At 67.5% G+C, this 13376-nt stretch overlaps 1 protein-coding gene across 7 annotated transcripts; it reads left to right on the top strand.

Annotated features, from left to right (window-relative positions):
• The first annotated feature begins 6 nt into the window (after nucleotides 1–6).
• Nucleotides 7–13292, top strand: PLEKHG5 (pleckstrin homology and RhoGEF domain containing G5). Of its 7 annotated transcripts, none has more exons than XM_040588287.1 (22): nucleotides 7–25; nucleotides 3881–3957; nucleotides 5929–6058; nucleotides 6240–6342; nucleotides 6423–6483; nucleotides 6588–6679; nucleotides 6758–6894; nucleotides 6971–7119; nucleotides 8892–9077; nucleotides 9250–9420; nucleotides 9495–9590; nucleotides 9680–9730; nucleotides 9851–10000; nucleotides 10076–10186; nucleotides 10260–10409; nucleotides 10497–10634; nucleotides 10930–11049; nucleotides 11140–11272; nucleotides 11344–11459; nucleotides 11531–11673; nucleotides 11747–12541; nucleotides 12655–13292. In XM_040588287.1, exons 3-22 carry the CDS (start codon nucleotides 6016–6018, stop codon nucleotides 12662–12664), a joined length of 2955 nt encoding a protein of 984 aa, XP_040444221.1. In that variant the 5' UTR covers nucleotides 7–25; nucleotides 3881–3957; nucleotides 5929–6015; the 3' UTR covers nucleotides 12665–13292. The 7 variants fall into 7 exon arrangements, with proteins under 7 accessions (XP_040444221.1, XP_040444223.1, XP_040444219.1 ...); XM_040588289.1 differs by lacking the exon at nucleotides 7–25 and adding an exon at nucleotides 536–669; XM_040588285.1 differs by lacking the exon at nucleotides 7–25 and adding an exon at nucleotides 1777–2052 and having other exon boundaries at nucleotides 10094–10186.
• Nucleotides 13293–13376: the final 84 nt, after the last annotated feature.

Here is a 13376-nt window from a genome sequence, read left to right as displayed (position 1 = left end):
GGGTGAGTGAGCGTCTCATGTTGAGGTGAGGACCTTTTTGGGAAAACCACTTCTGGATGGGTGGTATCAGCACGTTTGAGAGATTTAAGTCAGGCGTTTAAGGGATCTATGGCTGCAAAAATACAGCTGCTAACGGGGCGCAGCCCTGCCCGTGTCCCAGAGCAGGGGGACAGTCCGGCCCCAGGCTCTGCGGCCCCCCAAAAGCGTGCCTGTCCAGATGCCCTGTGGCCAGGTCTCTTCCCGCGGAGGAAGGAGGGATGCGGCGCACCGCTCGGTGCCAGATCTTTTCAGCTGGAGGCTGCTGTGGGCGTGAGTAATGTGCAAAAAATGCTTTCATCTAGTTTGCAAGATTTCCTAGTGCTCCAGAAACGTCTACCTGTAAACAAATTAAATGGGATGACTAGCGGGGAGGGGACGGAGCTGGAGAGGAGCTGCGAGGGGCTGTGCAGCATTGCTGCTTTCAAAGAGTTAAAGCTTTAACTTAATCCAGGCCTAATTATCCCCATCTGGCTGGGTCTGGCAGGGAAGAAAGGACTTGGCCAGCAACCTGGCCCGAACAGCAGCTAAAATAAATACAGGGGCCGTGGCAGAGCCGGGGGAAAAAATCCCAAGCGGGGCCAGGCGGGCATTGAAGTCACAGGGGAACTGGTGGAAAAGGCACTGGGAAAGGTGAGACGGGTGAGTGGTGTGGTTGAAATGCCTGGCACCCACCCCCCCTGGGGCCAAGCATCCCCCTGGGTGCTGTCACCGGCCCCCCCAGCATCCGCTGAGCCTGGCCGAGGGTGCCAGACCCCACGCTGGCTGGGTGGGGGTCCTCACCTTGGAGATGGGAGACGAGTGAGTAACCCACCCGTGCTGCGCCTCAAGTGTCCGGCTCTGGGCCTGGCTGGGGGGACCAAGGTGGCAGTGCCGGGGCCTGGAGGCGGGTGCAGCGGTCTGGGGCGGAGGGGACCAGGCCTGGTGCTGGTGCTCACCGTGGGTCTGCCCCGGGGGGGACGGTGGCAGCGGGGGGCTTTGGAGTGTAAACCACAGCATAGCATCCCGTTAGAGAGGGTTGGGGCACTCGGTAACGTCACGGATACGAAATGGGTTCCTTAGCACTTAGAACATCAAGGACTTGCTAAATAAAGCGGGAATTTATTTTTAATACTTTGGCATCTCTTAACTTCAACGATTTTTTTCTTAAGTTCTGGCTACCTTTTCTGGCACAGGGTGCCTAGAAGTAGCGAAACAACGGGGAGCGTGGAGCGCCTTTGGGAGAAGATGCTGTTGGTGCCAATGAGTTTGGGGGCTGGGCTGGTCTTATCCCGGCTGATCATCCCGCGCGCTATCTTGTTTTTCTGCCTGGTTTAGGGAGGGTTTTGCATGGGGCAGGACAAAGGTGCCATCCTGCGCTGCCTGTGCGGGTTTTAAGCCCTGTCTGTTGCTTTCCCGTTCGCTCAGATTTAGGAGGGGGGAAACCCCCTCTAAAGACCCCTGGCTTTCCCTACGCCGGCTGGGAGCCCAGACGTGCGGGGGTGCAGCCGGGGCTCAGAGCGGTGCATTCCTGCCCCCCCAAAAGCCATCTGACGGTGGAGCCGCCGAACAGCCCCCCTCTTCATGCCGATTATTTTAATCACAAGCGCGTCTTGTCTCCGCAGCCGAATGTCTTTCATAGACGGCGGAAAGTGAAATTTGTGCAATGTCTGTAGGAGGCTGAAGAAAGGCCCTTTGTGTGCCCCCCGCGCGGGCGCTGGGCAGCCTCCAGCAGCACCCTCTGCCGCTCCACGGCTCCCGGCCGGCCACCGGCGTGAATGCGCCGCTTGTCCGGAGACCAGGATCTGCTCTTAAAGCTGGAGCCGCTCTCCCCTGGTTAGTCCCAGCGGTGGCCCCAGCGGGGCGGGCACGGCTCCGGGGGGCCCCCCGGCCGTGACCCCAGGATGTTTCTGTACTGGAGGAAGCGGGGTGCCTATGAGCTGGAGGCTTTGCCTGCTGGGCTGGCGGGGCTGGAGTACGGGGCGGTGGAGCGCTTCTCCTGGAGCTCCAGCCTGGACATCAGCGAGGAGCTTGGGGGTAGGTGGCTGGGGGGCCGCGGGGGGCCAGCAGGCTGCAGGCAGCCACACTTGGCCAAAAACCTCCCGCCCTGGCAACGAGGGTGAGGGGCCAGGAGAAGCTCCATTGGGAGCGGGGATGCAGCGGGGATGCTGTGGGGATGCTGCAGGTGCAGAGGGGGAGCGCTCAGCAAACCGACCTGTGGCGCCGGCCCCGCTCCCTCCCAGCTCAGACAGGCATCTGAAACGGCGAGCTGCCACGGTGCGCTCTGGTGCAAGGACGGTCCGGTTTCAAACTCGTTTGCTGTCACCGGGAGAGCCAGGCACGATAACACGGCCGGCAGCAGCGGGAGGAGGAGGAGGAGGAGGAGGAGGAGGAGGTGTCTGGCTGGGGAGAGGAGCTGCTGGGGTCAGGATCCCTCCTTCAGCCCCTGGAGTGTCTGGTGGGGACCTGGGCACTCTCCTGCCTCTGCCAGAAACTGGGGGTCCCCTGGACGCTCCCTGCCGAGGAGCTCCTGCCTGGCACACCAAAGGCCTTAGTGTGCGTGTGACCCGCTGCCAGGGCCGGCGTTCAGGAAAACCCACGCGGCTCCGGCCGTGCCGGTGGCTGCAGCGTGGGGCTGGTCCCTGGCACCACCGGCTGCTCTGGCCGGCCTCGGGTTTTCGGTGAGTTTGGAAAACTTTCCCTTGGGTGCGTGAAAGAATTTCTTATTTGTTTCCGTTATTATTCCCGATAGGTCAAGTGAAACGGTGGTGGCGGGGGGCGGGGGCCTGGCCCAGCCTGGCGGGCGCTGCGGGGCGGCCGCGGGGACAGAGCCCTCATTGTGCTCCCGCCGCAGGGGCAGCGGGTACCCCGGCTCCCAGCCCTCTCCCGGGGGGTGGCAAGCCGAGCCCTGCCTGGCTGCTCCCGCACCATCACCCAGCAGCGCCTGCCATGCTGCCGCAGCCCCTGCCGGCGTGGGCACCCTGCCTGCGCCCGGCGCTGCCTGCGGGCTGGGAGCTGGGGCAGCGGGCACCCATCCGGATCGCCTCCCTCTCCCCCAGCAGAAGCAGCAGCTTTCTCAGCGCTGCCCCAAAAGACGGTTTTTTTCCCCGCAGACTGAGTCTAACCCCAGCCTTGGCCGTGGTCCCGCTCGGGCCGGCGCGGATGCTGTTTTTGTTGGCAGGAGGGATGTGGGAGAGGGGAGCGGTGCAGCGGGGGAAGCCCCTGTGCCGGCTGCCCTGCTGCTGGAGCTGGTGTGGCCGCGCTGGCCGGTGCCGCCCGGTGCAGCGGTGCTGCCGGGCCTCTCTGCATCACCTCCGGGTCTGGCAGCGCAGCTTCCCATGGGAGCATCCCTGCCCCGCAGTGGGGCTACCCTGCAGGAGGCTTCCTGCTGCTCGTTTGCTAGTGTCTGTTATTTTTAAATGATTAGATGCGACGCGTAACAAAAGCCTTCAAAATAGGATTTGTCCCTAAGGCCGATTTAACTGTCAAAGCTTAAAGTGGCTCCTAAGCCCGGCTGGGCGCTGGCAAGTGGCACATTTAGCGTTCCTGCTGCAGCCCCGGGGGAGCTGGGGCAGGTCCGCATCCTGATCTTACAACTTGGGGTGCTAGGAAGGAGGTGCCGGAGCCTGATGCTGCGGAATGCACGGTGCCTTCCCCCAGCGGGGATGTAGCCCTGGCTCTTGGGCACGGGGTTGCAGCCCCCTGGACAGGCGGCGGGGCAGGCGGGCCCAGCCTTGGCATTGCCAAGCTCTGAAGCCCAGGGACTGCGGTGTGGGAGCCCCCTGCGCGGGCAGGGCTGGGAGCGGGGCTGGGGGCTGGGGGCTCACCACGGCACCCTGGCACTGATCCCTGCTCTCTCCTGCAGCCGAGCCGTGCCCACCAGAGGAGACAGTGCTGCGCTGCCAGAACCCTGACTGCACCGGCGAGAGGAGAGCGGTGAAGGTGGGTCTGGTGGGGTGGTGGGCAGCACCGGGCAGCTGCCGCCCGGCATCGGTCCCACGGGTGAGAAGGGGCAGCGTGCGGCTCTGCCTGACCCGCCGCTCTCCAGAGCCCCCCTAGCATGGCTGGCAGCCCCCTACCAGCCACGTCCCCCTGGCCCATGCCGGGCGTGCATTCCCTGGTGGGTTGCGGTCCTGCCAGCATTTAACGGCACGGCGGCATCTACCTGTTTCCCCTAGCTGGTGTGATTCAGGCTAATCCGCTTCAGCCTGTCCCCGCTGCCACTCGCTACCATGGCACTGGAGTGGATTTAGGGTCCCTCCTCTCCTACCAGCCGGCCGGGTGTGGGGCCAGGCTGGACCGGCACCGGCTCCCAGTGAGCCCCTGGGGTTCCCATGCCGGACCGCGGGCAGTGTCTTTGGCGCAGCAGGCAGGACGGGCGCCCGGCCACGCTGGGAGGTGTGCCGCTGCACTGCCTTGGCATGGCTGGGGTGGCAGAGCCCGTGCCGGCGAGGGCAGGTGTGGTGCAGGGCTGCAGCTGCCTCGGGGTGCGGCTGGGACCACCAGGAGGGACCCTCTGGGGCCACCCTGCTGCTGTTGCCAGAGACCCCCAAGGGCACCTGGCAGGTAGCGTGGGACTCGGGGCCCTGGCTGGGCTGGGGGATCATCCTGCACCACGTCCCCCTCGCTTCGTGGGGCAGCTGCCGAGGGCAAAGCTGCCACGTGCTGGGAGCGAGGTGGGGCTGGGGGCCGATCCCTGGGGTGGGCAGAGGGGTTTGGGCATCCTGCCTGGCTCCTCCTGCGGGGCAAGCCCAGGGCTGAGCTGCCAGCATGGGGTGGATGGGAGCCCCACATCCTGGTGTGGCGGCTGCTGAGGGTCCCAGGGGGTGCCCACCGAGCACGTGCCAGCTGCAGCCACCGCCTGCAGCCTGCGGCTGTGCTCCTTGTCTCGCAGGTGCCGCAACGGCCGCGACGCTGGCAGGCTGGGACATGTGGTGGGACGGGAGGAGGGGGACATGGGCCATCCTGGGGCTGGGGCTGCCCCGTGGCCCAGGGTAGGACACTGGTGGGTGCTACGGCGGTGGGTGCTGCGGAGGGACTGGCGGCCTCTCGGGGAGTGCGAGGGTGGTGGGAGCGCGTCAGCTCTGACCTCAGCAGCGTCGGGAGGAAGGAGGGCAGGAAGCGGGGGCGGCTGGAGCTGCACGGGCGCTTCCTCCCCGCAGCGCACGGTGTGCTGCAGGCAAGCCTGGACAGGGCTCGCTCCTCCCCGCAACCCCTCGCACCCCTCCACGTGCAGGGTGGCGATGGGGGTCCCGCGTGGAGACAGGGCCGGGCCGGAGGTGCAGCGGGGGTCGCTGGCAGTGGCCGGCAGCGCCGCGGCCCCTAGGAGCAGGGCCAGCTGGAGGTCCCAGTGAGGCGGGCACTGGCTGAGGGTCACAGGCCGTGCACCGTGCTGGGGGCCCGGCCAGGGGTTTAAAAATAACCTGCTGTGAATGCCCGGCGGGGCTGGGGCCGCGGCCATGGCCAGCACACAATCGGAGGAAATGCGCCGGCTTCAAGCATTGTTTCAGTGCAGACGCTCGCTTCCTCCGTCCTGCTGCAGGGACACCGCTCCCGCCAGCACAAAGGGGCTGCGGCGTGGGAGGGTGGCCTCCTGGGCACCCAGCAAGGTGTGGGTGGCACGGGTGCAGGTGGCCGTCCCCCGGCTCCCCTTCCATGCTTAGGCCTATGCAGCCTTCCCGGAGTCCTTGCTCAGTGCGGCAGAGCGGGGAGGGGGCTCTGCGGTGCAGAACCCCCAGCCTTATGGCCGTATCCTGCTCACGGTACTCTCCCTACACCTGCTCTGGCCTCAACGTTGCCTCTGAGCGTTGTGCCAGCAGCGGCTGGGGATGGGAAGGGGGGTCCCCGCTGCTCATGGTGCCATAGCTGGTAGCCCTCGAGCAGCCCGTGCCTGACGGCCACGTGCACCCGCAGGTATGCCACCACGTGGAATGCCGGCAGCTGAACCGCAGCGGCCCCCTCAGCCTGTGTGAGCTCTGCGACGGCCGCCTCCATGGCGCCATGCACTTCGATGGCCACATCCGCTTCAACCTGCCCCCGCAAGGTGAGCCAGGCTGGATGTGGCTGGCACCGCTGCTCCCAGCAGCTCTGTGGCACCAGGATGCGCTCGGGGGGGCGGCGTGATGCAGGGATGGGAACGGGATGCACGTGGGGCTGGTGCAGCGCAGGGGTGGGAGAGGGATGCAGCCGGTGCTGGCACAGCCTGGCTTGACGCCCATTTGCAGGCTCCATCCTGGCCCGCAACATGTCGACGCGCTCGTGCCCCCCACGCACCAGTCCTGCCTCCGATGTGGAGGAGGAAGAGGAGGGACCGGCAGAGAGCAGAGGGTGAGCCCCTGGCCCTGCACGTCCCCTCCATGTCCCCAGCACATGGCATCCCCGTCAATCTGCCCACCCTGTGCCCCCAGGGAGTGGAGGAGCTCGGCGCTGAAGCTGCCCAAGAAGAAGGCTCGGCGCAGGCACACGGACGTAAGGCACCGGCCCCGCTCCCCAGGGTGCTCGGTGGGGCAGCAGCAGCATGGCCCCAGTGGGTGGGAGGGACCCCTGGGTGAACGGCTGCCGTTCTCCCCCAGGACCCCAGCAAGGAATGCTTCACCCTGAAGTTCGACCTCGGTATCAATGTGGAGGCGGAGATTGTGCCAGCCACGAAGAAGAAGTCCCTGGGGTGAGTCTGCCGGGGATGGATGCAGGGACCGATATGGGGACAAATGCGGAGATGGACATGGGGCTCGTGTCCCCACAGGGAGGTGCTGCTGCCAGTCTTCGAGAGGAAGGCGATCGAGCTGGGCAAGGTGGACATCTACCTGGACCAGTCCCACACGCCACTCTCCCTCCAGTTCGAGGCGTACCGCTTTGGGGGGCACTACCTGCGGGTGAAAGGTGCGGCGGGGGCCTGGTGGGAGGCTTGGCCGCCCCAGGGCTCCTGGGGGACTCTGACCACCCAATGCTTCTGCAGCCAAGCCCGGGGATGAGCTGAAGGTGGAGCAGGCGGTGCGGGATGCCAGGTCAGCCAGCTTGCCCATCCTGCACCCTGCTGGCACCGCTGCGCTCCTCAGGCCAGCACTGGAACTAGTGCCAGGACACTGGGAGGGCACCGACAGCCTGGTGAGTGCTGGTGCCAGCCCTTGGTGGGGTGATTTGGGGAAGGGTGGTGGGGCACGGGGTCCCTCTGTAGCTCTTCTTGCTGAGACGATGGGGACATGGGGCAGCAGCACGGTGTCTCCTGGATGGTTTTGCACGGTGTGGGCTGAGGACACCCCCAAGCTCTCTGGTGGCAATGCATGGGCAGTGCCCTGTGCCAGACATAGCAGCTCCACTGGTGGCACCAGCCCCGCAGCTGTGCCACGTACAGGCTGGCACCAGAGCAAAGGCAAACAGGAGCTGCAGGGACCCCAGCAGTGGTAGCCACTCAGTGCCACCGTGGCTCCGGGGCTCGCGCGGCTCTGCGGCTCGCCCTGGCCACCAGCCCTCTGCTGAGCACAGCTGGGTCCTGCCCCATGGACCCTGGCCCCAGATAAGGTGTGGGGCTGGGCTGGTTGCCACTCCCCATGGGAGCAGGCTGCCAGGTTCACGGGGAGCAGCTCAGTGGGGCCAGCGGGGAGGACCTGGCGCTTGGCCCCACACTGGCAGCCTGCGAGGGTGGCAAGCTGGCTGTGTGGCCAGGGCTGGTGGCTGCCCGCGTCCGGCACTACGACTCCTGGCTGCAGGACCGGCACGGCCCCAGCAAGGCAGCGGGTGCAGCAGGCAACCGGCCACCCTTGCGTGGGTCTCAGCCCCGACCGCCTCCCTGGGGGCAGGCGGGAGCTGGGCCGCGCCGGGGCGATGGGGCTGGCAGCGGCCGGGGCGCCCGGGGACACGGCGGTGCGGTGAGTGGCGGGGATGGTGCCGCGGGGGCTCTCCCGTGGCGGGGATGGTGCCGCGGGGGCTCTCCCGTGGCGGGGATGGTGCCGCGGGGGCTCTCCCGTGGCGGGGATGGTGCCGCGGGGGCTCTCCCGTGGCGGGGATGATGCCGCGGTGGCTCTCCCGTGGCGGGGATGGTGCCGCGGGGGCTCTCCCGTGGCGGGGATGGTGCCGCGGTGGCACTCCCGTGGCGGGGATGGTGCCGCGGTGGCTCTCCCCGTGGCGGGGATGGTGCCGCGGGGGCTCTCCCGCCGCGGCCTGGGGATGTGGCACGGCGCGGGGCTGTGCTGGGCAGTGGCAGCGGCAGCGGTGTGCTGTGCCCTGTGACAGGCAGGCAGCCCCGGCCCTGCTGCCCTTTGAGTTGGGGCAAGGAGACGGCAGCGGGCACATCCCGGCACAGAGCAGGGGGCTGCGGGGCGGCCGCCGCTGCGGCGGTGCCTGGGACGGCAGGAGCCGCTTGGCCGTGGCCCAGCTCTCACGGCCGGCTGGGGGGCTTTGATCTCTGCCGGTGAATTGTTTGGTTCTGGTTAGCTTATCTGGCGAGGAGGGAAATTAGGTTTTCTGCGCTGGCCCCACCTCCTTTTGTTTCGGAGGAGCCCGGCCGCAGCCTGCCCGGCTCCGGCTCCGCTGTCCGAGCTGGGTGCGCGGCTGGGTGGGCGGCTCGGCCGGGCGCTGCTCCCCGCGGGATGCCCTGAGCCCCCCAGCTCCCGCGGCCACTTGCCCACACCTGGCCTGGCTGGGCTAGGCGGCACCCGGGGCCCTGCGCCCCCAGGATGCAGGTAGGCAGGTCAGTGCGGGCCGGGGAGCGTGGCCGGGGGGGGTACCCCGCTGCCCGGGGGTGCCGTCCGGGTGGGTGTCTGTCTGTCCCGTGGGTGCTCCAGGTCAGCCCTGCTGTGCTGTGCCGTGCCGCTGTCCCCATCCCGGCGAACGCCTGTGCTGGGCGCTGACCCCGGGGGCACCGGCTGTCCCCGCTGCAGGCACCGGGCCGCCGGAGGAAGAACATGACAGAGTTTCTGGGGGACGCCAGCATCCCCAGCCCCGAGCCAGCCCCGCACAGCGGCAGCCCCCTGCCCGCCAATGGCACTGACACCTGGAAGAACCGCGCTGCCAGCCGCTTCAGCGGCTTCTTCGGCTCCAGCACCAGTGCCGGCTCCTTTGGGCGGGTAGGTGGGAGTGTGGGCGCCAGGAGCGGACATGGGAGCTGCTGGCAGCTGCGCTGGGGAGCTGGGATGGGTCACCCTGGGACTCGAGCCCCCCAGCTCTGCGGGCAGGGTGAGGGGGGTGTCCACGGCATGTCCCTGCCGGTCCCTTAGCCAGCCCCTCGCTTTCGGCCAGGAGACTGAGAAGCTGGAGCAGCTGGCGAGCAGGCTGCATGCCTACAGCGCCTTCGGGCTGCCCAAGCTGCCGCCCCAGCTCCGCTTCGACCGCGACTCCTGGGAGGAGGATGGGGATGAGGCCGGGCTGGCGCTGGAGGAGAGCTGGCAGCAGATCATCCATGGCACGGAGGTAGGGCTGGGAGGCTGGGGGACCGTGGTGGCTCTGCCCAGCCACCGGCACGGTGCTGACGCTCAGCCCGGCAGGCCCTGTCACGCCGGCAGTGCCACCAGCAGGAAGCCATCTGGGAGCTGCTGCACACCGAGGCCACCTACATCCGCAAGCTCAAAGTCATCACTGATGTGAGTGCCAGCGGCAGCCACGCCGCACTGCAACAGGGGGCCGGGGGGCGCGGCTGCACCCCCACCGGCTCCCCCCTCTGTCCCTGCAGCTCTTCCTCTGCTGCCTGCTGAACCTGCAGGAGTCGGGGCTGCTCTGCGAGGTGAGCGGTGGAGGGCGGCGGGGACTGGGGTCCCCCTGGGTTGGTGTACGGACCTCGGTCTGGGCGCACTGGCAGGGGGAAGGTGGCGTCCCCGTGCAGCGGCCCGCCTCACCCCTGCAGGTGGATGCTGAGCGGCTCTTCAGCAACATCGGGGATATTATCCGGCTGCACCGTGAGCTGTGGCGCAGCGTCATGGCCCCAGTGCTGGCCAAGGCACGCCGGACTGGGGCACTGCTTGACCCCATTGACTTCCTCGATGGCTTCAAGATGGTAAGTGGAGACTCCGTGCCGTGGCAGGGGGTTGTGCCGTGCTGCACCCCTCAGTGACCCCCCTGCACCCCCCAGTTTGGCTCCCTCTTCAAGCCCTATGTGCGGTACTGCATGGAGGAGGAGGGCTGCATGGAGTACATGCGGGCACTGCTGCGGGACAGTGAGCTTTTCCGCGCCTACGTGACGGTAAGGGGAGGCGGGTGGGGGCCGGGGGGCTGGTGCTGGGGCCAGTGCCAGGGCTGACACCTGTGTGCCGCAGTGGGCTGAGAAGCACGAGCAGTGCAGCCGCTTGAAGCTAAGTGACATGCTGGTGAAGCCCCACCAGCGCCTCACCAAGTACCCGCTGCTCCTCAAATCCGTGCTGAAGAAGACAGACGACCCACGTGCCCGCGATGCCATCACTGCCATGGTAAGGGGCTGGGGGCACAGGGCAGTGGGGTGCAGCATGGGGTCGTGCTCCCTGGCCCCTCAAACCCACCACCCAACCTGGCTGCAGATTGGCTCTGTGGAGCGCTTCATAAACGACGTCAACTCACGGATGCGCCAGCGGCAGGAGCGGCAGCGCCTGGCCGCCATCCTCAGCCGCATCGACGCCTACGAGGTAGTGGAGGGCAGCACGGACGAGGTGGACAAGGTGGGCTGGGCGCGGTGGAGCTGCCGTGCCATGCTCTGCCACCCTGTGTCTTGCCACCCTATGCCATCCCATGCCATGCTACCCCATGCTACCCATGCCACCTCATGCCATGTCATGCCACCCTATACCATACCACGCTATGCCACCCTATGATGTCATTTCATGCCAAGCTAACCCAACCCATGCCATGTCATGCCATCCAATACCACGCCATGCCAAGCCACCCCATGCCATGCTATGCTACCCCGTGCCACCCCATGCCGTGCCTGGCGCTGACACTGGGGGCTCCTGGCAGCTGCTGAAGGAGTTCCTGCGGCTGGACCTGACGGCCCCCATCCCTGGCACCTCCCCGGAGGACACCCGGCAGCTCCTTCTCGAGGGCAGCCTGCGGATGCGGGAAGGTAAAGACAGCAAGGTGAGGACTGCGGGGGACGGGGAGCCCCGGCCCCTGCCCGCCCCCGCCCACCACGCTGGCCGGCACCCACCGCCCTGTTCTCACCCCCAGATGGACGTCTACTGCTTCCTCTTCACCGATCTCTTCCTCATCACCAAGCCCCTCAAGAAGGCTGAGCGTACCAAGGTGGTCCGGCAACCCTTGCTGGTGGACAAGGTCATCTGCCGGGAGCTCAGGGACCCGGGTGAGCAGTGCTGGGGGTGCTGGGGACCGCGGGGGCAGTCCCTGGACACTGCTGATGGCCCCTGCCCACAGGCTCCTTCCTCCTCATCTACCTGAATGAGCTGGGGAGCGCTGTGGCCGCCTACACCTTCCAGGCCAGTGGGCAGTCGCTGTGCCGCAGCTGGGTTGAGGCAGTGCGCAATGCCCAGGTGAGGGGCGCGGGGGGCAGGCGGGGGGCCTGCGGGTGCCCCGTGCCTCTCTGATACCTTCCCCTCCCCAGAACCTGCTGCAGCGGCTGAGGCAGCGCCGGCGCATGGAGGAGGAGGAGGAGGAGGAAGAGGAGGATGGCGAGAGTGGTGCCTCGGCTGCCAGTTCACCTACCATCCTGCATCGCGGCAGCACCAGCCCAGACTCTCAGCAGTGGTAGGGAGCGGGAGGGGGGCACCACGCACCCCCGGCCTGCTGCAGCCACCTCCTGACCCTGTTGCCCCCACAGCCCCTCTGATGGCTCCACCGAGACCCTCGCCATGGTGGCGGCAGACGGTAGTGATGAGCTCTCCTCCCCGGACTGGGATGCAGGACCCTTCAGCTCAACCTCAGATGGTTCCTCCATTGGCACCAGCACCTCCATCGGCACCGGCACCTCTGCCGACACCCCCACCTCCACTGAGACCCCCACCCGGCAGCTGCCAGCAGGCGCCCTGCCTGTACCCCTGCCCCATGGTATGGCCTCCTCGGCCGGCGGCTGCCGCTCGTCCTCCATCGACAGCGCCTATGGCACGCTCTCACCCGCCTCCCTGCGGGACTTCGGCCGGCAGCCAGAAGGGGCAGCTGAGGAGGGGCGGGAGCCCCCCATGGCCCCCCCAGCCCCCCAGCCCCCCTCACCCCGGCTGCGCCGCCGGACGCCCGTGCAGCTCCTGCCCTGCCCAGCCAGGGTGCTCAAGTCCAAGTCGGAAGCCAGCCTGCCCCTACTTTTGCCCCCCGGCCCCCCAGCCCCCCTCAGCCAGAGCCGCAGCCTCTCTGACCTCTGTGCCAGCCCCCCCCGGACTAGCCAAGCCCCCGGCCCCCTGGCTGCCCCTGGCAGCTGTGGCAGCTCCACCTCCGAGCTCTCGGAGCCAGAGGAGCCAGTGGAGAGCCCAGTGTCCCTCCCAGGGGATCTTGGTCACAACCCGCTGCCCGCTGCCCGCCGGACCCTCTCAGACCCACAGTCGGCACAGCACCGCAAGCTGACGCTGACACAGCTTTACCGGATCCGGACCACGCTGCTGCTCAACTCCACGCTGACTGCCTCGTAAGCGCACTCCTGCCTGTGTGCTCTCAGAGGAGGCCTTGGCCTCCCAGAGGCTCGCCAGGGCCCCCAGGTCCCAGCTCTGAGGGTCTCTCTCCCTGCTTTGTGCCTTGCAGGGAGGTCTGAGAGCCACCGGGGCGGTAAGGATGGACGTGCGGATGCACCAAGGAGCTGCTCCCACTTCTAACCGTAGCGTAATGCTGGGGCCGGGCAGAGCGGGCACTGGGATGCCACACCCGTGGGGACACGGATGGGGATGCAGACTGGTCCCCTCGGCAAGGACGCGCCCTGGGCAGAGAGGCGTGGGGCTGCCCGCTTCTCCCTGGAGCGGGGACAGATGTGGCACATGGCTTAAGCTGAACCCTTGTCTGCAGAGATAAGGGTTATCAATTGGGGTCCAGCCACCCCATGGTGCATCGGGCGGGGGGCTGTGGGGGACCGGGGGGCGGCTCCCATGGGTGAGGAAGGGATGACGATGTTGGTGGTGGTGAGTGGGGAAGGTGCTGAGAGGGACGCAGCGCTGGTGGCACGGTGCTGTGGGCAGCATGGGGAGGAGGCTGGGGCTTGTGGCAGGAGGGGATGGTGCTGGGCTGGAACAGGGTTTACCCTGTGGGGTGGGATGGATGGCAGAGCCTGGGGCTGGAGCGTGAGAGCCACGAGGGGACATGGCGGCGGCCAGAGCCCCAGCTGCAGTCCCGTGCCGGGCTGCGCTCCGTGTCCTGGCCGAACAATAAACCCAGCTGGTGCACGCTCACAACCGTCTCGCCTCTCCCTGGGCCACGGCAGCACCGTACGGCTGGGCAGCACCGGGGCGGGCATGTGGCACGACTGGGGGAGC

This window comes from Falco naumanni, chromosome 3, assembly GCF_017639655.2.
Source record: "Falco naumanni isolate bFalNau1 chromosome 3, bFalNau1.pat, whole genome shotgun sequence".
In the NCBI taxonomy this organism is placed as follows: Eukaryota; Metazoa; Chordata; class Aves; order Falconiformes; family Falconidae; genus Falco; species Falco naumanni.
Note: the sequence above shows the minus strand (reverse complement) of the source record. Positions and strands in the feature narration are given on the sequence as shown.

Excerpts from the sequence above, each read along its gene's own strand:
- PLEKHG5 (XM_040588284.1), top strand. The coding sequence starts at position 1,920 with ATGTTTCTGTACTGGAGGAAGCGGGGTGCCTATGAGCTGGAGGCTTTG. Across the intron at positions 10,001-10,075 it reads TCCTCGATGGCTTCAAGATG|TTTGGCTCCCTCTTCAAGCC; the intron begins GTAAGTGGAGAC and ends TGCACCCCCCAG. Across the intron at positions 11,460-11,530 it reads AGGCAGTGCGCAATGCCCAG|AACCTGCTGCAGCGGCTGAG; the intron begins GTGAGGGGCGCG and ends TCCCCTCCCCAG.